The sequence below is a fragment of the Populus euphratica genome, unplaced genomic scaffold (assembly GCF_000495115.2).
Source record: "Populus euphratica unplaced genomic scaffold, PopEup_1.0 scaffold85.1, whole genome shotgun sequence".
Classification (NCBI taxonomy): domain Eukaryota; kingdom Viridiplantae; phylum Streptophyta; class Magnoliopsida; order Malpighiales; family Salicaceae; genus Populus; species Populus euphratica.
In genome coordinates, this window is record NW_011499898.1 from 893,144 (window position 1) to 917,483 (window position 24,340).

General features: G+C 36.4%; 3 protein-coding genes and 1 pseudogene across 11 annotated transcripts in view; 3 read left to right on the forward strand and 1 right to left on the reverse strand.

The window, feature by feature from the left end:
- The first annotated feature begins 293 nt into the window (after positions 1 to 293).
- LOC105132388 (paired amphipathic helix protein Sin3-like 4) lies at positions 294 to 10,597 on the forward strand. 7 transcript variants are annotated; one of them, XM_011035860.1, is made up of 24 exons: positions 294 to 428; positions 849 to 1,039; positions 1,477 to 1,653; positions 1,823 to 2,009; positions 2,097 to 2,195; positions 2,355 to 2,519; positions 2,603 to 2,942; positions 3,812 to 3,948; positions 4,523 to 4,601; positions 4,687 to 4,716; positions 4,953 to 5,233; positions 5,332 to 5,486; positions 5,819 to 5,946; positions 6,059 to 6,313; positions 6,647 to 7,315; positions 7,451 to 7,542; positions 8,106 to 8,747; positions 8,849 to 8,949; positions 9,023 to 9,161; positions 9,260 to 9,412; positions 9,514 to 9,677; positions 9,749 to 9,848; positions 9,975 to 10,152; positions 10,277 to 10,597. In XM_011035860.1, the coding sequence occupies exons 2-23, from the start codon at positions 960 to 962 to the stop codon at positions 10,122 to 10,124; spliced, it is 4,323 nt and encodes a 1,440-aa protein (XP_011034162.1). In that variant the 5' UTR covers positions 294 to 428; positions 849 to 959; the 3' UTR covers positions 10,125 to 10,152; positions 10,277 to 10,597. The 7 variants fall into 7 exon arrangements, with proteins under 7 accessions (XP_011034162.1, XP_011034169.1, XP_011034168.1 ...); XM_011035867.1 differs by having other exon boundaries at positions 4,971 to 5,233; XM_011035866.1 differs by having other exon boundaries at positions 4,526 to 4,601.
- Positions 10,598 to 12,165: 1,568 nt separating this feature from the next.
- LOC105132389 (uncharacterized) lies at positions 12,166 to 14,754 on the forward strand. 3 transcript variants are annotated; one of them, XM_011035870.1, is made up of 5 exons: positions 12,166 to 13,103; positions 13,284 to 13,481; positions 13,620 to 13,711; positions 13,836 to 14,551; positions 14,647 to 14,754. In XM_011035870.1, the coding sequence occupies exons 1-4, from the start codon at positions 12,324 to 12,326 to the stop codon at positions 14,545 to 14,547; spliced, it is 1,782 nt and encodes a 593-aa protein (XP_011034172.1). In that variant the 5' UTR covers positions 12,166 to 12,323; the 3' UTR covers positions 14,548 to 14,551; positions 14,647 to 14,754. The 3 variants fall into 3 exon arrangements, with proteins under 3 accessions (XP_011034172.1, XP_011034170.1, XP_011034171.1); XM_011035868.1 differs by having other exon boundaries at positions 13,836 to 14,508; positions 14,604 to 14,744; XM_011035869.1 differs by having other exon boundaries at positions 13,836 to 14,754.
- A 962-nt stretch (positions 14,755 to 15,716) lies between these two features.
- On the reverse strand, positions 15,717 to 18,238 carry LOC105132442 (DEAD-box ATP-dependent RNA helicase ISE2, chloroplastic-like; annotated as a pseudogene).
- Positions 18,239 to 19,616: 1,378 nt separating this feature from the next.
- Positions 19,617 to 24,340, forward strand: part of LOC105132390 (pyruvate dehydrogenase complex E1 alpha subunit) — a 5,508-nt gene continuing 784 nt past the window's right edge. The window contains exons 1-7 of the mRNA XM_011035871.1: positions 19,617 to 20,417; positions 20,496 to 20,575; positions 21,702 to 21,779; positions 22,511 to 22,606; positions 22,709 to 22,780; positions 23,064 to 23,117; positions 23,282 to 23,347. Of these exons, the coding sequence (XP_011034173.1) occupies positions 19,727 to 20,417; positions 20,496 to 20,575; positions 21,702 to 21,779; positions 22,511 to 22,606; positions 22,709 to 22,780; positions 23,064 to 23,117; positions 23,282 to 23,347 (1,137 nt within the window). The 5' untranslated portion in view covers positions 19,617 to 19,726. The remainder of the gene's footprint in view (positions 20,418 to 20,495; positions 20,576 to 21,701; positions 21,780 to 22,510; positions 22,607 to 22,708; positions 22,781 to 23,063; positions 23,118 to 23,281; positions 23,348 to 24,340) is intronic.

Consider the following 24,340-nt stretch of genomic DNA (forward strand, 5'->3'; position numbering starts at 1 on the left):
CAATTTTACATAAAAAGAAAAAAAATACAAAACCCATGTAAGAGATGCATTATAGTAGAAATAATTACTATCGAGTATCATTTCTACATGAACAGAGAATCATTTAAGCAAAAAAAGTTATAAAATAAAATAAAATACAAAACCCATGAAGGAACGTAGATGGAAAGACTAAGAAACCTAATCGAGATAAAGAATTGTATGAGGACTTACATAAGAGAAAGCATATAGTTAGAGGACCATTTTGAGGTTTACCCTATATATTAAATCAACATTCTAAAACTCTCACCCTCGCTTCTTCTCAACCAAAAAACATAACATTGCTGTATGTGTATGTATGCATCCTCTCCTCTCGTCTGTCTCCTTTTCTTCTTGTGTCATTTCGTGATATAAGCCAGTGCTCCAATTACCACATCCCTCATCCTTTAAAGGTTTTACATCGAAAGTTCTTCATCTTCATTAAGATATAAAGCTGTGTGTTCCTGTCTGGTCTGGTCTCTCTGAAATTAAAAAGAGAAAAGGAAAAGAAAAGGCTTTTTTAAAGCTGTGTGTTCCTGTCTGGTCTGGTGTCTCTGAAATTAAAAAGAGAAAAAGAAAAGAAAAGGCTTTTTTATTTATTTTTTTCTGTTTGCTGAGAAAAGGTGTGTTTGCTAATTCAGTAGGGAGTATTAAACGATCTATATCTTTGTAAAATTCGGTTAAATAAGTTGCTTTGAATTGAAGTAAAATGAAAAAATTGCTTGGTGTTTCGATGAGGTGATCTATGGCTAATTATAATTATAATCTGTTGTTTTATTTTGTTTCTAAAGTAAAATATCGGTTAGATCTGCTAACCGATTTTTTGATTGCAGGTCTTCAATCGAAGTTGTTCGAAGCATGACTCGTTGCGGTTGCTTTTACTGTTGTTGAAGAGAGGGAGAGGGAGAGAGTTTTGTTATTTGTAAAAAGAAAGAAGGGAAAAGATGAAGAGGTCAAGAGATGATGTTTACATGGGGTCTCAACTTAAAAGGCCTGTGCTCTCTTCTTCCACTAAAGGCGAAGCGTAAGTTTTTTTTTTAATTTTGCTGATTTTAGTGCTTGATTCTGGAACCAATTTATGTTAAAACAGATTAATTGCTTCGCATGTTAGATATTACTGTTACTAATTTTAGTTTTTGGGATGCTCTTGTCTGGCTGAGATTACTTTTTTTTTACCTTTTTAGGTTAAGATTCAGTAGTTGTATTTTAATTTTCTTCTTCTTTGATGAGATAGGATAATTTTTCTTCATGCTAGATTATCTTAAAAATTCCTTCGGTTATCGGTTTGGATGTGATGGAAACCATGAATTCTAGGTGATTGTTCTTGTCTTAGGTGCTATTAAGTGTACTTGTGTAACTTTTACGGGAATGAATCCGGGGGCTGAGGCCAATGATCTATTGGATGTGTTTTGGAATTTAGTTATGAAATCGTTAATTTAAATATATCTTTGTGCTATGAAGTTCTGGGCAACCTCAGATGATTGGAGGGGGAGGTGGTGGTGGTGGAGGAGGAGGAGGACAGAAACTTACAACAAATGATGCCTTGGCATATCTCAAGGCTGTCAAGGATATATTTCAAGACAAAAGAGAAAAGTACGATGACTTTCTTGAGGTCATGAAGGATTTCAAAGCTCAAAGGTTTGTAGTTGATGTGCAGGCAATGAGCTTATTTTTTTTTTTTTAAAAAAAAAATATGTACATGTGCATTGCAGGCAATGAGCTTATTTTTTTTTTTTAAAAAAAATATGTACATGTGCGTGTGTTTTGATGAATTTTATCAACTTGTTGCTTTGGATGTTGTCTGTAGAATTGACACTGCCGGTGTCATAGCAAGGGTGAAGGAGTTATTTAAAGGGCATCGTGATTTAATTTTGGGTTTCAATACCTTCTTGCCAAAAGGATATGAGATCACCCTCCCACTGGAAGAGGAACAACCTCCACAGAAAAAGCCAGTTGAATTTGAAGAAGCAATTAATTTTGTGAACAAAATTAAGGTACAAACATTGTTTCCTGGCCAAACTGCAGGATGGTTTATTGTTTTGGTTTCAACAGTTTTAATTGTATGAATTTTGTGTCTCCAGACAAGGTTTCAAGGTGATGATCATGTTTACAAATCTTTTTTAGACATTTTGAACATGTACAGAAAGGAAAATAAGTCCATCAGTGAGGTCTACCAGGAGGTATACCTGTCACACTTTTCTCACCTCCACTGACTTTTCTTTTGTTTGAATGCTCCTTTTTCTGTTTCTATATCATATTCATTTATAACTGCTTATTTTTTGTCTGTCTTTGGGACATAAGAACTTTGAACAGTTTTAATGGAACTACTTCTGTTGCAGGTGGCTGCACTTTTTCGAGACCACCATGATCTGCTCTTGGAGTTCACCCATTTCCTTCCTGATTCTTCATCGGCTGCCAGTGCTCATTTTCCATCTGCCAGGAATTCTGCTCCCCATGACAGAAGTTCTGCCATGCCTACAATGCGCCAAATGCATGTTGACAAGGTTCCTCCTTTCCCTTCCTTTCTCATTTCTCTGAATTTTCAGTTAATAACCAGGCTAATGTTTGGATTTGCATCTCTTACCAGAAAGAAAGGGCTATGGCTTCACATGCTGAACGTGACATCAGTGTTGACCGTCCCGATCCCGACCATGATAGGGCTATGATCAGAGCAGATAAGGATCAACGCAGGCGTGTTGAAAAAGAAAAGGAGAGGAGAGAAGACAGAGATAGGAGGGAATGTGAGCGGGATGATAGAGATAATGATCATGATGGAAATCGAGACTTCAACCAACGATTCCCTCACAAGCGTAAACCTGCTCGTAGAGTTGAAGATTCAGCTGCTGAACAAGGTGGGGATGGTGATGAGAGCTTCGGAGGAATGAATCCTGTTTCATCTGCTTATGATGATAAAAATGCTGTAAAAAGTGAGTTCTTAGTTGCTTTTCAGTGCTTTATGCTCATAGATGTGATTGGTTTTTGGCTAGAGCTATGGCTGTAACTGGAAATTATTATATTATTGGTGAACTTCTGTCTGTTATTCTTCTGGTTCTCAATTTTCAACCGCATCATATTTTGTGCATCTGCAACTTCCACTTGTGTAGATGAGTTTTCAGTATCATGTTTCCATTTTTTTTCTTTTCTTTTGGAGATGAAGTCACAGATTAATGTTCTTTGGTTGTTGGGCTGTTTTCTTTTCTTTCCTTTTCATTAACCTTTCTTTATAAGATGGTGTGCTTTGCTTAGTTCACATTGCAGATTGTCTACTGTTTTATTTCGTGATTGTGCACATTTTGATTGGTTTCTGATGTAGAGTTCTGAGATATCTAATGATGCAGTAAGTTATATGTTTCTGACATTCGTATTCAAAGTAATGACTAGTGATTTTAATTCTAATATTGCATCAAGGTTTTCCCCTTTTTTCTTGAACTTTTTAGGGTCCAAGTTTTGTCTTTGTATATTTTTTATGCTGCTAGATCTGGTTGCATTCTCCATCATTTGTGAATTCAGTGAAAATGCACTTCTCTATTGTGCATATTACTTTGTAATACATCATCCCTATTACTTTTGGGGTGCTTATCAGGCTTCATGTCTTTATACACTGCTTCAAACTTAAATGATCATCATTGCTAGTGTCAATTATATTTTCTTTATGGAATCTAATGCTCTTAGTGTATTTAAATTGAGTTTTTGTTTCTTTTCCTTCTTCACCAGGGGAAAGCTCCTTTTCCCTTTTCAAGTTTTGTTACCTTCTCCTTCTATTTCTGCTTTGTTGACTTGGTTCATATCATGGCAGGTGCATTAAGTCAAGAGCTTGCTTTTTGTGACAAAGTCAAGGAGACGGTGCACAATCCTGAAAATTACCAGAATTTTTTGAAGTGTCTTCATCTCTATACCAGGGAAATAATCACACGATCAGAGTTGCAATCTTTGGTATGGCTGATAGTCATTTAACATTGCTCCACAACAACCAATATTAACAGAAAAAGATATACATTAATTTATCAATTAGCTTCTGTTGTTACCCTTGAATGCATGAAGAGCTCATGTCAAATCATGTATATATAGTTTATGTCCTCTATGGCACTAGAGGTACTTGAAATTAAATCTTACTTCTGAAGGAGTAGCTCTTGTTTGCTCTCCTTGGACTTTTGCATTTGGAACTGAAAACTTCAAATTATTTATGTTGTAAGGGATAGAGGTTTGAAGGTTTGACCTAACCATTTTTGGGTTACACGGTTTCAACTCTTCATTTCAAGGTTATTTACTCTTGCTTGATAGGAAGTTTTTATGCTCCTTGTTTGGTGCATTATTTGGCAAGTCTCTTGCTGTTGAATGTGCTGGGATCAACTTGATTTCACTTCAATATTGTGTATATAAAGAAATAGTAGTAGGGTCCTGTCTATACGTCTAACCTACTTATAGTCAATGTTGTTGGAATATATCTTATCTTAAAAAATGTTGTTGGAATAGAACTAGTAAAGCGTGAAACTCTTGGTTGTACCAGGTGGTGGGTGATGTGCTTGGAAAATATCCAGATCTCATGGACGGGTTCAATGAATTCTTGGCAATGTGTGAAAAAAAGGGTACCTTTATGAAACAAATATTCTTGTTACTTGCTTTGGAAATTTTGTATTATCAACAGTGTCTGATTAAAATTTTGTATTGTAGAGGGTCTACTTGCTGGTGTTGTGAGTAAAAGTAAGTAATGAATGTCTCTTCTTGTTATTGTTAGTCTAGATGATCCTCTCATCATCTTAGCTCTCTTCATCTAATGTTGCTTTTCTAGCATGCTGGATTCATTTGGTTTAATTTGATTTTCTAGGAACTTGTGTTCGGTTCTAGTTCAACTTTTAGTGAACCAACCATGTTTGGATTGGTTCTAAAATGATCTGACCTCTGTTGCATTCAGATTAATGTTTACTAACTTATTCCAGAATCACTGTGGAATGAAGGTAATTTACCCAGAGTTTTGAAAGTAGAAGACCGAGATAGAGATCGGGATCGTGAGAGAGATGATGGGGTTAAAGATAGAGACCATGAAATCCGAGAAAGGGATAGGCTTGAAAAAAGTGTGGCCTTTGGAAATAAGGATACAGGAGGTCACAAAATGTCTTTATTTCCCAGCAAGGATAAGCTTCCAGCAAAACCCATTAATGAACTTGACTTATCTAACTGCGAGCGCTGCACTCCCAGTTATCGGCTTCTACCAAAGAGTGTAATTAACTTCTTTTATTGATGATATATTTTCTGCAGTTGATTAGCACTTCTAATAGTTTATGCTCCCTGAGTAACTTATTTATTGCATGATGGCAGTACATGATACCTCCTGCAAGTCAGAGGACCAAGCTTGGTGCTGAAGTACTGAATGATCATTGGGTATCTGTTACTTCAGGAAGTGAAGATTACTCTTTTAAACATATGCGGAAAAACCAGTATGAAGAGAGCTTGTTTCGATGTGAAGATGACAGGTTGGAGCTTGCCTTGGATGATGTTAATTTATTTTCTGTCCATTTTTTTAAAACAAAAATTGGGTTTTTTTTTTTTGTAGGTAATGAAAATTCTCTTTGAGAACTTGCTTTTAACTTCTTAATTCTAAAACTGCCTACTTTCCCATGACATTTCTTTTGTGATTAATGTCAAAATATAACATTCTGTCACTATGATGTCTTTTGTAGGAAACTGAGATGGCACTGTTTGCACAACTCTGTTTGTTTCTGCTATACATGAATTATCACTTTCAAAGATTCTAGCGTTTTGGTTATCTTTTGGCAATTGTTGATGACCTTTCTTGTCATTTCAGGTTTGAGCTGGACATGTTGTTAGAATCTGTGAATGTAACAACCAAGCGTGTGGAAGAATTATTAGAAAAGATCAACAATAACACGATTAAAATGGATAGTCCAATCCGAATTGATGAGCACTTAACAGGTCATAACTTGATTGGTGTTTGATTGAGTTATTAGAATATCAACTTTACCCTATGCTCATTTGTGAGGTGCTCTCCTCTTTTCTGATGAGATTTTCCTTTCTTCTGGTTTAGCTCTGAATCTGAGGTGTGTTGAACGTTTATATGGTGACCACGGGCTCGATGTAATGGATGTATTGAGGAAGAACACTTCTCTTGCTTTGCCAGTTGTATTAACCCGCTTGAAGCAGAAACAAGAAGAGTGGGCAAGGTGTCGTGCTGACTTTAACAAAGTTTGGGCTGAAATTTATGCCAAAAACTATCACAAATCACTCGATCATCGTAGCTTCTATTTCAAGCAGCAGGATACAAAGAGCTTGAGCACAAAAGGTATTTACTAGTTGACATCCTGGTATATACGCATTCAGATGAAGCAATTAATATGTAATTATTTTGATATCTTGGCGTGAATGGGAATTATGATCTCTGACCATTATCTTATACATTTTGTTGTGGGTACTAAGCAAAAGTAAATAAGAATCCTGAAAGATTTTGGAAGTTGCTTTGCTCCATCCTTTATCAATGACTTCTTGCATATACTCTTGTCTGTATAGGAAATAACTTGCTTCATCCTTGATTATAAAATCATGAATTTATATAAATTTGTGACTGCATATGATCCATAGCTGCATTAACATAATGGATATATGACATATTTTGCAGCCTTACTGGCGGAGATCAAAGAAATTAGTGAGAATAAGCGCAAGGAAGATGATGTGCTTCTTGCTTTTGCTGCTGGAAACAGAAGACCTATTATACCAAATTTGGAATTTGAGTACCCAGATGCTGACATTCATGAGGACTTATATCAACTCATCAAATATTCATGTGGAGAAGTTTGTACATCTGAACAGTTAGATAAAGTGATGAAGATTTGGACAACCTTTTTAGAACCCATGCTTGGTGTTCCATCTCGACCTCAAGGTGCCGAGGACACTGAAGATGTTGTAAAAGCTAAGAATCAGTCTTCTAAAAGTGGAGAGAGTGAAGGCAGCCCTAGTGGTGGTGGTGCGGTCACAAACTCCAAACATTCGAATCCTTCAAGAAATGGAGATGAAAGCCTCCAACCTGAACAATCAAGTTCTAGCAGGGCTTGGATGCTAAATGGAGAAAACAGGGTTAAAGAAAATGGTTCTCCTGATGCGGAACACGTGGCTCGCAAAAGTGATACTTCCACGAGCACTCTTCAACATGATAAGGTACTCATCAATGCAGCTGATGAATTGTCAGGGATCACTAAACAAGCTCCTTCCAATGACCGACTACTAAATTCAAATGCATCTCATGTCACTGGGGCGGAGTTAAGTAATGGACGAACTCTTGTTGAATCAGGTTTGATGGATGTTTCCAATCTTATTTAATTTGTGTTATTTCCTTAAATCTCTCTCCTGTATTGCAAGTTCCCCCCTCCTTTTTTTTCTTTCAAATTTATGGCTAGATTTCTGAGATGTAGCATTTTGTTGCAAGGGCTTGGTGCTACCCCTTCAAGACCTAGTAATGGCACTGTTGAGGGAGGGCTTGGAATAGGTTCGAGTAATGAAATATTACCATCAACAGAGGTATGGTGTTTTCATACTATATCAGTTTACATCAATTTATTTAGCATGTTTTTGATTTTACACGTACCAATAAGTTGACAATAAAGGATGGGGGTGGACATGGATGAAAGGGGTGTCAAACGATTTAAAATCTTGTGATATTGAGGTTGATTTGGTATATGATCTTGTGCAGTAGCGCAAAAGGATCCATAAATCGGAGACAAACTAGTTTGGAATTGAGGTTTTGTTGTCCTTGATAGACTGCTTGCCATAGTCAATTGGAATTTTATGCTGTTAGCCTTGGTATCATATGGGTAGAATTGAAGTTGAATTATTTTCTCAGACATAGAATATAAGTTGTTTTGATGGGTGGCTTGACAAGTATCTTTTACTGGTTTTGTAATTGAATTTAAAGAAAAAAATTATAGAAAAATACTCCCTAACTGCAGGCTGACATGGCTAAGGATTGTTGAGAAATAAACATCAACTAAATGAAAAACATCTTGGGTTTCTTATTTGATCATTTTTTTTCCCCTTCTAGTTAACTTCAGATGAAAGATGACTATCTGTTGCTGATTTAACAGGGTGGTGAATTTTCAAGACCCCCTGTATCCACAAATGGGGTGGCAACAGAAGTCATCAAGAGTAACAGATATAATGATGAATCTGCTGCACAATTTAAAATTGAAAGAGAAGAGGGTGAATTATCTCCAAATGGAGATTTTGAGGAGGATAATTTTGCAGTTTATGGAGAAGCTGGTTTGGAGGCAGCGCAGAAGGTGAAGGACAGTGCTGTTAGTAGGCAATATCAAGCCAGACAAGGAGAAGAATGTGGAGAGGCAGGTGGGGAGAATGATGCTGATGCTGATGATGAAGGCGGTGAAAGTGCTCAAAGGTCATCAGAGGATAGTGAGAATGCCTCTGAGAATGGTGATGTTTCTGGAAGTGAGTCTGGTGATGGTGAAGATTGCTCTCGGGAAGAGCATGAGGAAGATGGTGACCATGATGAGCATGATAATAAAGCTGAGAGTGAAGGTGAGGCCGAAGGAATGGCTGATGCCCATGATGTTGAAGGAGAAGGAACGATTTTACCATTTTCAGAACGTTTTCTTCTAAATGTGAAGCCTTTGGCAAAGCATGTCCCCCCTTCATTGCATGACAAAGAAAAAGGTTCTCGGGTTTTCTATGGAAATGATTCCTTTTATGTGCTTTTTAGGCTTCACCAAGTAAGGCTTGTTTTTGAATTCTGTTTATTTGGCAGGACATTTTTCATTTAATTAAGAGATTGCTTTTGATAACATGGTTTCCTTATTTGCTATTTTGACAGACATTATATGAGAGAATACAATCAGCAAAGGTTAATTCATCATCTGCCGAGAGGAAATGGAGAGCTTCAAATGACACTAGTCCTACTGATCTTTATGCCAGGTGCCCTAGCTTCAGAAATTTAGGTTATTCTATCAACTTTAATGTCTTTATTAATTTAAGTATGTCTTTACAGATTCATGAGTGCACTTTACAACTTACTTGATGGTTCTTCTGACAATACAAAATTTGAGGATGATTGCCGGGCTATTATTGGGACACAGTCATATGTTCTATTCACATTGGACAAACTAATATATAAGCTTGTCAAACAGGTAAAATGCTCAGGATTTCCTTCAACATTTTCATTCTTCTGTCTTCTGCCTTTCTTGACCTCTTCTCTTCTCACCGAGTACTCTTTTATTTTCCTCAGCTCCAAACCGTGGCAACAGATGAAATGGACAACAAGTTGCTCCAACTATATGCATATGAAAAATCCAGGAAGCATGGAAGATTTGTGGATATTGTTTGTCATGAAAATGCTCGCGTGCTTCTTCATGATGAGAATATATATCGTATTGAATGTGTAGGTCTTGTGGTTTTGCTTGTCTTTTTTTTTTATTGCAATGTTACGAGGATGAAGGTTTGTTAATTTTGATGCAACTGTAACACTAATTTTCTGTGCAGTCTTCTGCACCAACCCGCTTGTCTATTCAGCTTATGGACTTTGGACATGATAAACCCGAAGTTACTGCTGTCTCCATGGATCCTAATTTTGCATCGTATCTGCATAATGATTTCCTCTCTGTTGTTCCTGACAAAAGAGAGAAGCCAGGGATTTTCTTGAAGAGGTGCGTAGACACAATGGACAGTTATTTATTCTGTACGAGCTCCCATGTTTAACAAAGCCCACTGTTGACAGGAATAAACATAGATATTCAGATGCTGATGAGTGCCAGGCCATGGAAGGGTTTCGGGTTTTGAACGGTTTAGAGTGTAAAATTGCTTGCAATTCCTCAAAGGTATCTTGCATTAGAAGTCACGTTTTAGTTTTTGCCCTTTTGTACTCGATTGCTTGCAATTAAGCAAGCCCTAGCCCACTGGTTTCTTTTATCTTCTGTTGATCAATTGGTGATGTGTGCATGTAGGTATCCTATGTTTTAGACACAGAAGATTTTTTGTTCCGACCACAAAAGAAAAGCAAAGCTTTGCAGCAGAATGGCTTGTGCCACGACGGCCAGGCAAAGATTTCCAAAAGAGTACAACGGTTTCACAGACTGCTATCTAGCTCATCATAACACGCCTTCCTGCAACAAAGTGGATATGGTGTGTACAATTTTTTCAGTTCTCTATTTATAACTTAAAGCAAACAGGAAAAAAACCTCCTCTCGATCACTTTTTTTTATTTTTTTAATTTTATCTGAACAGCCTCTATTACTTGTGCTCTCAGATTCTGCTCCGCAGTCTGGCTTCGGAATGCATCGTATGCTTCAGCGCTGGAAATGCATTTGTTGGGGCGTCTCCGAAAATTATCTTTGATCTGTTCTCATACCCGTCTCACCAAGTGAAAGGAGATATGGGTTTGCAAGATCGTAGTGTAGTGTAAGCTTGTGGCATTTTGAGCCACGATCACGCATGTAAATAGGGCTGACGTGATGTAATATCCCAATTTGACATGAATTCTTGAGAATTGTCGACCATTTTGATTAACACCCTTATATTATCTTTCTTTTGATTTTAATATATGAACTGTGATGTACTTGAATTACAAGCCTTTCTGCTACCGTTCGTCGTTTAAGATGTTTCCTGTGGCCATCAAATCAGCCTCAAGGATCATTGAATTAATTGTTTCAGCTTTTCAAGCAATATTTTGTTTGATGTCAAACACCATTTTTAGACTTGAACGAAACTCAAATTTAAGTCATTAGATTTGAAATGTGATGATTGAATTTAAAATGGACATGGATAAATTCAGTTGATGGAGGTATTGTAATGAATATTGGCTGAAATTTAATAAAGATCAAAGGAGGTTTGGCTGAAGCAGCATGATTAAAATCTTTGACTGGCCTGGTGCGTCCATTCGAAATCTGTATCAGTTTGAGTTGAATAAATTGACTAGGTATAATTCAGTCAGGAATCTAAATTGATTTACAATCCAAATAGCTTATAGTTCAAGGGATCTATAGCTGAATTTGACTGCTCCGGAGGTTTCCTTTGAAGGGGTAGACCTAGTGAAAATTTACCTGTTCAATAATTATTTAAAAAAAAAAAACGAAAAAGCTTAGAAAGTTCTGGCAGAGAAAACCATCAGATGGCTGCAACTTAGAATCCACGGTTTTAACTGACAAGATGATAATTTTAGGATTTTTTTTGTAATGCATGCCCAAGTTACCAACAACTTTTGAAAGTTATAATATAAACATTGTCAAAATTTTGAGTTGTTGATTTTTCAAACTTAAAAAAACAAAAATCTCATTAAAAAAAAAATGTGTTATTCCAATAGCTTAAAGACCCAGCTAGATGGTTAAAATCAGATTGAGTTTAAAAAAATATAAAAAAAATAAAAATTAAATGATTGAATTAAAAATTTAGGTTGATTTAATAATTTGGTTAATTTAGATTTAATTAAAAATTTAATTGCAATCTGTTAATTATTTGTTTTTTAAAAATTTAATTGCAATCTGTTAATTATTTAAAAAAAAAAACTATTATTTTATTTTATAAAAAAAATGATGGTTGACCCATGTTAATCATTAAATAAGGTTTAAAAACTATGATTCTAATCTATAATTTGTTATAATTTATTTTTATTATTTTAATAGATGAAAATAGCCTTATTTTTTTATATATAAAAGATGATAGATAGATTTTTCATAAATAATGATGTTAGATGTTAGCATTACATTTTAATCTAAGAATATAGTTACTAATTTTTTTATAATTAGAATATTTAAATTTTATTTTATCTTATTTTAATCATTACCTATTACCAATTATCAAAAAAAAAAATCTGTGTTGAAGATTTTTTTGTGCTTCCAAATATTTATCTATCAATAAAATATTTAATTTAAAGAATGTAAAAATAGTAATTAAAATTCTAGAAAGTGTAAAATATTCTAATCTTAACCCTAACTTATGTTGTTTACAGGTTTTGAATGAAATGTAATTCATTTTTGTATTTTCTATTATTCAAATATATTTTTAAAATACTTTTCAATTATTTAAATCTAAAGCAAAATAGGAGTAGGAAATAATTAAAAAAAAATGGAATGTAGAAAAGACCCCAACATCCGACCGTTGCAGCAACGTTCGAAAAAATCCGAATTTTAAAAAAGTAATCCACTACCACTACCACCTACTTACCGTTAGCAACACCCGACGCCTACTCAATTACCCGACAACAACCACTCCCTCCACTCTCAAATCCCAACCTTAAAATCGATTTTCCATTTTTTCAAACAATCCATCATCGAAAAGGGAAGGGAAGGAAAGTCGATATGGCAACATTGGCACCTGGAATTCTGTTGAAGCTTCTAAATGGGATGGACACGGGGACTAAGCCCACCGGCGAACACCGGAGTTCACTCCTGCAGGTAACTGATATAGTCCCAGCTGAGCTTGACGAGAAAAATCTGTGGCCCAAACATGGGTTTTTCATTAAAGTATCCGATTCTTCACACTCCATCTATGTAAGTCTTCCCTCTGATCAAGATGACTTTGTCCTCAGCAACAAGATGCAGCTTGGCCAGTTCATTTACGTTGACAGACTAGAGCCAGGATCTCCAGTTCCTGTTGTCAAAGGGGCAAAACCACTTCCAGGCAGACACCCATTATTAGGTACCCCTGAACCCCTTATGGGTCTGAGAGGAAAGGGAGAGAGAAGAAGCGAACAAAAACCACCCAATGGTCATAGGAGAGGTTCTTGGGAAACAGGGCAAAATGGGGCAGATGGGGTTTCATCTCCAATGGTTTTAAAGCCAGTTCCTTTGGATTTTGATCAGTGCACTCCGTTGAAACAGCGATTGGCTGTAAGTTGTGTGAAATCAGTATCTCCAATGGTTAGAGGGAGAATTGCCAAAGATGGAGGTACTAATGGGCTGATTAGGTGTTCTTTTGCTGGTGGTGGATCGCTGGCTAAGATGGTGGACACCAAGGGTGAGAGTCCTGCATTGCTCAGGAAAAGTTGTATTGCATCTTCTGCTAATTCCAAGTTTCGAAGAAGCAAGAGCGTCTGTGAACGAGAAGCTAGAATTCCAATTAGCCCCTGCAAATCATCTGTAAGTGCACTTCCCTCTCACTTAAATTGAAGTTTTTTTCTTGTTTTTCTATTCCTTAATTTATTGATAAGCTTGAGCTGGTACTGGGCTTTTGGAAAAATCTGAAGCCTTTCAATTGCCCTTTAAATCTCCTTCAGTTAAAAAATAATATTGGAATGCTGCTGTTTTTGTTTTGTGTAGGAAAAGAAAAGTTCGACTCCCCCGCCGAGTTTAAGAAATGTAAGGGCGGTAGCTTCTCTCAGAATGGGCGGTGAAGCACAAAACTCTTCGAATTTAAAGGCCATCTCAGAGATGCAGTATCAACCCGGTAACTCAGCCTCTGATAGCAGCACCGGGTTGTCCATGAGTTTACCAGGAAAACTGAACGTATTAGGCAAGGTGAATTGCTGATGCTTTATTGCTTTCGCTTGTTTGCTGAACTTCTGTTAAGCTAAAGAACGTATTAGGTCAGGTGAACTCTTGACTACTTAATCGTTATTTTTTTTTTCTCTGTTTGCTAAAACTTGTGGTTGACAGGAAGCTGTGCAGCAACGAGATGCAGCTCAGAAGATAGCCCTCCAGGCGCTAAGAGATGCTTCGGCTACTGAAACTTTAGTTCGCTCTTTGAAGTACTAAACCTTCTTTTACGCTCGTGTTTGTGATTCACTGGATCATTTGTTTAATAATGTTGTCATGTTTTTGGAAGTTTGAAAATGAGTTTTGCTAACATCACAACTTCATCTACTTGAGTAGGATGTTCTCGAATTTGAGCAAATCAGCGAGACCAGAAGCTCCAGCGGCCTGTTTTGACCAGTTTCTGGAGTTCCATCTCCATATTGTGAGAGCAGTTACTGATATGGTGTCCATTCAAGCAGCCACTTCAGCTGCTGAAATTGCTCAGGACACAAATACCAAACAGTGTGAAGATTCTTCAATCTTGCATGAAATTGGAAACAATTCTATGGACCAGTGTGGGAATTCAGAATTGAACTCATCGAAGAGAAGAACAGCATTGTATAAGTCAATTGCCAGCTTCCCTGAAAGAAGTAGTGATCAGAGGATGAATTTCGAGAAACTCCTAAGATCAAATTCTAATCAAAAGGCCTCTTCAGAAAGAAAAGGGCCATTAACTCCACATGGAAAACTGCTACCTAAAGCTACTATTGAGAATGATGAGAACAAGAGACCAGCCTCTTGCAATTTAAGCAATACAATCAGGTTGGGTAAGCAGATTGAAAATGAAGCTGGAAATTGGTTCATGGACTTCCTAGAGAAAGCTTTGGGAACTGGAGTGAAGAAATCTAAAGGAACAGCAGATGAGGATGCTAAGAAAGTTCCTCAATCTCTACTATTGAAGGTTATAAACTGGGTGGATGTAGAACAGACTGACTGCAATAAGCGACCAGTTCATCCAAAAGCAGCACAGATTGCTCGGAAGTTGAGGATCAAAATGAAGAATCCCTAGATAGGCTACTGGACTGACTGCAATAAGCGGCCAGGTCATCCAAAAGCAGCGCACAGATTGCTCGGAAGTTGAGGATCAAAATGAAGAGTCCCTTGATAGGCTACTGTATAATCTAGATTGTATTGATCACATAAATGTTCAGATGACATTTCTGTCTGGAAATGATATTATTTTTCAGTCAGCATAGCATTCTTAAATCTCACTGTATCTATACTGTATCCAGCTAAAAGCAGATAAAAATAAGGTGGAATGCATCAGCATTCAGAAGAAAGAGCATTGGATTTTGAGGGTAAAAGATGGATTTTTTTTCTTTTGGTTAAGGAGCCAAAGACCCAGACAGGCACAAAAAACCAGCTAGTCCCCTGCAACTTTTCCCACAAAAAGGCATTTGAAGTCCAACATAAAATGCACAGGTAAGCTGTAAAGATGGATTTTTTTTCTTTTGGTTAAGGAGCCAAAGACCCAGACAGGCACAAAAAACCAGCTAGTCCCCTGCAACTTTTCCCACAAAAAGGCATTTGAAGTCCAACATAAAATGCACAGGTAAGCTGTAAAGATGGATTTTTTTTCTTTTGATTAAGGAGCCAAAGACCCAGACAGGCACAAAAAACCAGCTAGTCCCCTGCAACTTTTCCCACAAAAAGGCATTTGAAGTCCACATAAAATGCACAGGTAAGCTGTAACCCATCACAAGATTCGCAAGGGAGAGGAGTCCACATAAAAATCGGCTTCCCTGATGAACACAGATCGTAACAACTCTCCGGTTCCTACTGAACAAATGTTTTGTAGGTTTTAGTGGTAGAACTTGTCAAATTGATAAGACTAGGGCTGAATCGGGAAATAATTCGCATGCACCTTCCGTCAATACCATAAATCCAGAAACTGTCAAAACATTTTGGTAAAGATTTCCACTTGATATTTGTATTGGGTAACCGGGACTAGGCTACATCATTCGTGTGTTAAACTGCTTTGAAGATTAAACAAGAGATATCTAGGTAAGCGTTCACCTTCAAGAAACAGCATATGAAATATATGAAATCTCTCGCAGAAATAAACCTTATCGAGTCAGTTCACTAATTGGTGGACAGTCCATGATGTTGGATACTGTCTTAGCAGTGCTTTGCAACATTGGATCAATATCAGGCAATTTTGGAATCTGAGCCAATAGGTCAATTGTTCGTCGGACAGTCCATGATGTTGGATGCTGTCTTAGCAGTGCTTTGCAACATTGGGTCATTATCAGGCAATTTAGGAATCTGAGCCAATAGGTCAATTGTTCGTCGTAGATGGCGAACTAAATGACCATCATCATTTCCCTCCAAGTTAAGCCCTGCAGCCCATGCTTCAACCGTACCTGGGAATTGGCTGCCCAAACAACAGGGTATCTCTACCCCATGCTTTTCCTGGAGCTGTGAAAGGTTACTTCTGTGCTCATTTAAGACCTTGATAACACTGATTACATCAGAAGAAGGTTCATCTATGTAGTTGTTATTTTCCCAAGCACGAACTTTGATCCCTTCAGAAACTACAATTCCACAGACAGCGGCAAGTTGTGCAGGTTTTACATCCAATAAGATTCTACTTCGAAGAACCATTGCAAGCCATTGTTCATTTTCTCCTCGAATTGCAGCTGCAGTTTCACCAAGGGGAAATGTTACTTGCGTATTGATATCCAATGCCCTACTTTCATGTACAGCGTTGCTGATCTTCTAGAATTCCTTCCAACCAGATTTCAATTTCCTGCATCCGTTCGTTCAAACAGTTCGATCTTATCCTGAGGCGTTTAATCTTATTCTCTGTAAAAGTCTTCCAGTCTATGATCCTCGTATATTCTCTGTAAAATTCTTCCAGTCTATGATCCTTATGTATTCTTTTAAAGCCTTCACAACGACCTATCGTTTTCTTCGAACGAGCACCTTAGATTCTTTGTTCCTTGTAACTTTCAATTGCATTCATGGTAAGCTTCTGACATAAGTAACACTTCATCCACGACCATGTCTCTAGAGATCCTTCGACGCACCATAAACCACCAAGTTCAGAATCAAAAAGCTTTTCCCACCGCTTCTCCTCCATATCAAGAAGCATCTGCATAACTTTACGTGGCTAATCAACCCAACAGCCAGGGTAACATTAGGAAGGCCTGTCCTATTAACATTTTTTATTTATTTTTCTGTAAACATATACCACGAGTTATCTGAACCAAGAGCTACATAATATGACGGCTCGACATCTTTATGATTTTCAACTTCGCTTACGTTAAACTTGATGCAGCAGTCTGTGCTGATGAATCATGGGCAGAAACCATGTTCTTAAGTTTTGAACCATCAATTGAATCAGAATTCCCCGGATAAACAGCAAGCAATGAATGTTTCACTCCCCTAGAGTCTTTGTATTGGAAGCACAAAAAAGGGTACATGATCATTTTCCAACTCTTTCAGCAGAAGCTTCAAAGCATTTTTAATCTCTTTGTTTCCATCGTCCAACTTAGATCTGTCCGCAGGCGTTTATCTTCCTTCAATTGTTCTTCTTGTACTGCGTTCTCCTTGTATGCTACATCAGATAGGATTTTCCTGCTCTTTCTATCTATAGCATCGTCACTGATTTCTGAGGTCAGCGTTTCAATCTCTCTGTATTTTAGCCGGCTACTCTTTTGAAGCAAGCATCACATTGTTGCTACTATATGTTCCCAGACTTCGCACAACTAGTTTCCTTGATTCTTCCAAAGTTCTCCCTGGCTGGAGAACCTTCATTTCGTTTGATTCACTTGATCTACGAGTAACTTTTGCATCAGCAAGAAGATTCAGCACTATCCCATAGGAAGCAGTAAACTGTGATACAAGAGGTTCTAGTCCAGCAAATAGAAGCTTGCAATACCCTTCAGCACCTTCATTGGAAATCTGAACCAGTACCCTTTATTCAATGCCTCTATGGCCAGCTCGCCCGGCCATTTGAAGAAGCTCATTTGGACTTAATGAAATGCGTCCGCTAGCACTCCTCTCGCTGAGAGACGAGATGACAGCTGTGACATCCCGCATGATGTGCAGCTACCCCTCTTAGAAGTCCTTTGACAGCAGTCTCCCTGAAAGCGTCGGGATACTGAGCACCGAACCTTTTCAACCTCACTCGTCTCACACTCATCTAAGAGCCTACAACCTTCAAGATACTTCACAGCCAATCGCATCCTCTCTGGTTAAAAATAAACCAAACTGCCGGCAACATATCGCTTACCTTAAGCTGTGCTAGGGTATCAACAATAGAGGCGCCTGGAAATCATTATTTATTTTAGATGACTAAACTACTTTCCCATTCTAGATGACAGATTACAAGTCAACTATAACAAAACCAGTATATTCAAAAGAAAAGGAAAGAAAGAGAAAGAAATAAAATAACAGTGTCGCATCATCAGAGAAACGGTGGACGAAGAGACTGCCGGTGTACGGCGTATTTTGCTTGTATCACTCTTTGAAAGAGGTTCTTCTGACATGTTAACAATACTATTAAAGACCACTTTGCTTCCATGTTTTCTTGAATTCTTTCTTCTAGACCCATCTTCCTTGTACGATTTACCTCCTGAAGAGAAAGTTGAAGAAAAATTGAGTGACAGCTTCCTGTTCCAAAATAAAACCAGACCAGAATTAGTATCATTCTAGTAAAAAGAGGATACAAAGAATTCTTTACAGAAATACATCTGCCATCTTTAGATTTAACGCATCTCAAGGTTATTTAAATTGCTTATGAATTTATTCTGATATGTGAGTGGAATTTGTTTTATTTACACTTTTTTATTATCCATTTTGTATGGAAATTTGAAAGACAAATGATTAGTGATGAAATGGCCTTGGCAATCATAGTGACGGTTAAGTAGACATTGTGGTGGCAGCGACAACGGTGGTAGTGTAATAAACAATGATTGTGTCGGTAACAAAGTAGTAGTAAGAGAGGGTGGTCATGCTGGCAATAATGATCATATTGATTGCAAGTGATTACGGTGGTATGGTAGTGTCGAAAACAGGGGGTTGATGGTGATGGAGATCGCCATGGTTGTTATTTAAAACTCGACATAATTGAGTTTTAGAATTGCTTTAGGTAAAAAGAAATTAATTATAGTTTTACTTTATATATTTAATTTATCTCTACTCGTAGATTTGCCTACATTATTTTCTTAGGATTCAATAGTTTCAACCAAAAATAATAGTGGCTAAATTAACATGATTAAAAATTCGAGTTAACTTTAATTTAATTAATTTAAAAAAAATTATAAAAATAATTTATTTATTTATTTATTTATTTATAAATAAATAAATTAAGTTGAGTTAACTCATATTAATTTATCTAATACATTATCCATAATTTATCATGGTGAATCCCAATTTAAGTTTAACAATTTATCTTGATGAGTTCCAATTTAAATTTTAAAATTATAATATATTTGTTACATGTATTTTAACTATTACATTTCATTATATGTTTTTAATTACATGTATTTTAACTATTACATTTCATTATGTGTTTTTAATTATCATATATATATGTGTTATAAAAAAATAAAAATATCTTTATAAATATATAAAAATTGATATATGTGTGTGTGTGTGTGTTATAAAAAAATATGCTCCACTGCAAGTTGCTTTTGCAAGTTATAAAAAAATATAAATATCTTTATAAATATATAAAAATTGTTGGTTGGCTAATATGAGATTCACGTCAACTAATATTTAAAACAAAAAAATTGAATTACAAACCAACTAAAATTAGACCGGATAAACTTTAAATTAAAATTGTGTTTTAATTATTATATTTTTCACATATTTTTTAATTATTCATTTAAAGATATATTAATTAGAAATATATTAAAATAATATTTTTTTATTTTTTAAAATTAATTTTTAATATAAGTACATTAAAAAAATTTATAAATATTAAAAAAATTAATTTAAAAAAATCAAAATTTTTAAAAAGTAATTTAAAAAAACAAACAAACAAACATTCGTTTTATTTTGATAATAAGCGGGCCTTAGCCTAGGGATGGCTGGATCCCAAGTCAACTGTCGAGTTGGAACCGGCACGTGTTTAATAACAGTGCTTCGCCTCCCGAACAAAATCAATTCCAAGGCTATTATTCTGCGTGTCAATCAGCTCGTCCCTAACCAAACCCCACTGGACACCGTCGTCGGTCGAGATGGCCTTATCTCACCTAAAATCGTTTTCATCCAGATCCAATCTAGTCAAACCTCTAGCCACCGCCTTTTCTCTCCGCCGTCAGATCTCCACCTCCACCGATCCCATCACAATTGAGACCTCCGTTCCCTTCGCCACTCACAGATGCGATCCTCCATCACGCACTGTCGAGACCAATCCCCAGGAGCTCCTCTCCTTCTTCCGCGTCATGGCCACGATGCGCCGTATGGAAATAGCCGCTGACTCTCTCTACAAGGCCAAACTCATCCGTGGTTTTTGCCACCTCTACGATGGTCAAGAAGCCGTGGCCGTTGGAATGGAGGCTGCAATTACCAAAAAGGACAGCATCATAACTGCCTACCGCGACCACTGCACGTTTCTCGGGAGAGGTGGGACCCTCCTGGAGGTGTTTTCGGAGCTGATGGGACGACAGGGCGGTTGTTCGAATGGGAAAGGTGGGTCCATGCATTTCTATAAGAAGGATAGCGGGTTTTATGGAGGGCACGGTATAGTGGGAGCTCAAGTACCCTTAGGCTGTGGATTGGCATTTGCCCACAAGTATAACAAGGACGACGCCGTCGCTTTTGCTTTGTATGGAGATGGTGCTGCTAATCAAGGACAGTTGTTCGAAGCCCTTAATATCTCCGCTCTTTGGGATCTTCCTGTCATTTTGGTCTGCGAGAATAATCATTGTGAGATACTTTAATCATTATTTACTATTTTCCATTCGCTTCTATTTGTCAACTGGATGACAAGTGTTTTTTGTGTAGATGGAATGGGGACAGCTGAGTGGAGAGCCGCCAAGAGTCCAGCATACTACAAGCGTGGAGACTATGTTCCTGGCTTGAAGGTAATATTCAATCTTGAATTTGGTTTTTATGCTTTGTTTGCATTTTGGATTTTAATGATTATAATTATATTTTTTTTATCAGATAGTAATGGAAATGTTATTTGTGTTGTTTGTTTTGAAACTCTGCTGTTCAAAATCTTACTATTTTGTTCTATTATTTAAACGTATGCTGATCCTTTTTTTTTTTTCCTCTGGCTGAACTATTTTGTTCTATTATTTAAACGTATGATGATCCTTTTTCTTTTTTTTTCCTCTGGCTGAATAATATACGGGCAAACTTTGGAGTAATTGCTGTTATATTTGTCTAAATATTTGAGTCAGCATGCTAGTAAGTATTAAGGAATCACTAACTGGATTCACTTTTAGTTTCTTGTTTGAATTGATAATTTAGAAATTAGCCTCATGCGGCATTGAGTTGATTGGGAAGTTTAATTTTCCAGTCATGGAGCTATTCTGTTTGAAGACTATATTAAGACGCATAAGATCTTGCAAAATGTTTTGCTAGGCGTGTTTTGCAGTTGTTTGTAAAGAAAGCAATGGAAGAATATTATTGCAAAATTGTTGCTGCAATGAAATTGTAACAAAATAAGCATGCAACTATGTCATGATAGACTCCAACTGATTTTTTTTTCCTTTTTTGATGTATTTTCCAATGTATTTCTTTTTGTGTGTTTGTGCAAGCATGTGGTAGTTTTCCATTCTTTCTGCATTATGTCAATTTTTAGTTTGTTAGGGGAGTCAATCCTGATCAAATAGTTCCCCTTATTTTGCCAATGAAACTGTGTTGTGGGCAGCTTCATATAGACTTATTTCTAAAAACTTTTTGTCTCCTTGCGTAATATTGTATGTTATGTCATTGGTCTCAAATTCCCACTGTAGGACTTTTTGAAGCATTTTCTGTTCAGTTGCTTGGAGATGGTTTTGGATATACTTTTCTTGTTTAATAATTTGCAATGTTTTTCGAGAGCAGGTTATGATGTAAATTGAAAATTATCTTCTCTTTTACTTGATTGATGCTTTCAGCTTGACTGGCATTGGTATGGGCTAGACTGGTAATGTGGATTTATCTACCACAATATGTTAGGTTTACGAGTTTTTTTCATACTTCATAGTTTTTTGTTAACAGGTAGATGGCATGGATGCTTTTGCTGTGAAACAAGCATGCAAATTTGCAAAGGAGCATGCCTTAAAGAGTGGACCTATTGTGAGTTTTAATCTTGTCCAGCTATTGTGCATTTTGTTTTTAAGGTCCCTTGCCTATGAGAGTTTAATCTTCATTTTTTATTCTTTTATTAACTCTTTATGAAGCCATGCTTTTTTGCTTTCAGTTGTAGCGCTTTGTTCTTCCTATCACTTCTGATTTAGATCTTGGCACTTAAACAACTATCTAATGTCATTTTACATTATCATGATGCTTTGAGTAACAATATTATATAGCTTGTTCCAAAGGGATTCCTGTTATAGTTCAATATAATTTATGCTGTATTGGAGCTTACTTATCTAAGAAGAAAGCTTATTCAAGTGTTCTCATTCTATTTTCTTAGGCTAGGTTACACTATCCTTTTTGCATATCTTTGGACAAGCTATGCTTTGGTAGTTTAAGATTAAAAGAATAGTGAGAGAACTTACGGATATGTAAAATGTCTTGACAAGCAAATGTTTTTGTTACAATCCTTGGAGATAGATTAGGCCATGTTTTGACATTTGCTCATAGCTGAACTTATGTGGGGTGCAAGGTTACATGCTAGGACATGTGAAATGAAAATCTTCAGAATTCTCTAAAATAGTGTGTCAGTTTTCATGCAATTATTTTAATATTTTGTTATCGTCTTTTCAGCTGGCAATGGAAGTGGTTAATGAAGTGTTCTAATTATCGCTTCTCACTGTATCAAAATTGATTTGTTTATTTATTTTATTTTTTGATGCTCGTGTCAGATACTTGAAATGGATACCTACAGGTATCATGGCCATTCTATGTCTGATCCTGGGAGCACCTATCGTACCCGTGATGAGATTAGTGGCGTGAGACAGGTTATTGCATGTTCTATTCAGCATTTCTGTTTCCAAGGCTAAAGTTTGTTCATCATTTCAGATGTTTCATGTATAGTTCTGTCTTTGTGATATCATCCTCAGGAACGTGATCCAATTGAACGAATAAGAAAATTGATATTGACTCATGATCTAGCTACTGAGAAAGAGCTAAAGGTAATTTTGTGAACTTGGATTGCATTCTTATGTGAATTCTGGACAATTGTGTATTTTGCTTTCAATTACTGTTACATTTTAGTAATGGAATTTTGCCCTTATCTCTCTCTCTCTCTCTTTCTCTTCGTGTGCGGAATTTTGCCCTTATCTCTCTCTCTCTCTTTCTCTGCATGTGTGTGTGTGTGCGTGTATGTTTTGAGGAAGATTCTCATGATACAATGAAGTTCATAGCTATCCTGATTGAATTTAAAATCAATTTGCACTGCTTTCCTATACATTTCAGGATATTGAAAAAGAAGTGAGAAAACAAGTAGACGAAGCCATTGCTCAAGCCAAGGTAAGAACCATGTTTTGTTTCAATTTTCAATGCTCTGCGACCTTGTTTGTTGGAAGGAACTTTTTCCTTATCTCACTAATTATTCACTGGTGTTTTGGTATTCTCAAATTTTCCATGGTCTTGATGCCTCTCTTCTTTTTTTTCCTTTTCAATTGTTTTTACAGGAAAGTCCCATGCCAGATCCTTCAGAACTTTTCACCAATGTATATGTGAAAGGTCTGGGAGTTGAGGTAATAAAGGTTTCCTTTCTTTTAGATCGTCTATCTGTCAATTAATTGTTGTTTGCTTGTTGACGTGTTTTCTCTTCTAGGATAGTTCTGAACATTGTAAACCTCTGTCTGTTTTTTATTTTTTTCTTACAGTTTCTTGCATTCAAGAATTTATAGGAGACAATCAATATTTCCTTTAAATTAAAGCATTGGAGAAGGAAAATATGATTGTTTGAGAGAACATACAAGTTTGATAATCTTTAGTAGGATATCCAAAACAATTAAGGTTTCATCCGAAGTGTTTGAGCTATGCTAGTTTCTTCAACACGCTTTAATTTAACATGTCTGGCAGTTGCATGTGCTTCAAACACTTAGTATATAAATGGCCTTCGAATTTGCAAGGGTGATTATGAAAAGATTTCTGAAGTTTGCCTAAACCCACACATCCATCCCTCATCTAACAAAACTGAACATTTGCATCCCTATGTTTTAAATGCAACCAAAAGGTGGCATTCCAATTGTGTCATCGGTCAAATAAGGAATAACTCAGAATTTAGTTTATTGCAACCTAGGTTAGATCAAATTTCCATCTCCAAACTTGTCTCCTCTTTCAATGCCTTTTGTCACTATCTGAAATGTGAAACCAATCTCCAGAAAGAAAGGGAAAAAAACTAAGGAAGAACTAAAACATAAATTCAAAGAAAATATTTGAAAATCTATGATTTCAAGAGAAAAAGGTTTAAGAAAAAGTCGATAATCAATCTCATATTGGAAGCCAAGCACACCCAGACAAAATTATAAATGAAATAATCTCTCATAACAAAAATAATAGACAAGTCGCTTTATCAGATTTGAAACCTCTGCAAGCCTGTTCTCCTCTTTTTTCCATATCCAACTAATCTATCTTCGAACTCTTTTATTATTTTGCTCAAATTGCAGAAAACACAAAATATGCTGATATTTCTTCTTGTTTGTCTCTAGTCGGTTTTTTTTTTTTTTTTTTTTGGCTGGGAG

Coding starts and splice junctions, on each gene's coding strand:
- LOC105132388 (XM_011035860.1), top strand. CDS start 960: ATGAAGAGGTCAAGAGATGATGTTTACATGGGGTCTCAACTTAAAAGG. Junction 1,654..1,822: donor AAGGATTTCAAAGCTCAAAG/GTTTGTAGTTGA, acceptor TGTTGTCTGTAG/AATTGACACTGCCGGTGTCA. Junction 7,543..8,105: donor AAATATTACCATCAACAGAG/GTATGGTGTTTT, acceptor CTGATTTAACAG/GGTGGTGAATTTTCAAGACC.
- LOC105132389 (XM_011035868.1), top strand. CDS start 12,324: ATGGCAACATTGGCACCTGGAATTCTGTTGAAGCTTCTAAATGGGATG. Junction 13,104..13,283: donor TTAGCCCCTGCAAATCATCT/GTAAGTGCACTT, acceptor TGTTTTGTGTAG/GAAAAGAAAAGTTCGACTCC. Junction 13,482..13,619: donor AACTGAACGTATTAGGCAAG/GTGAATTGCTGA, acceptor TGTGGTTGACAG/GAAGCTGTGCAGCAACGAGA.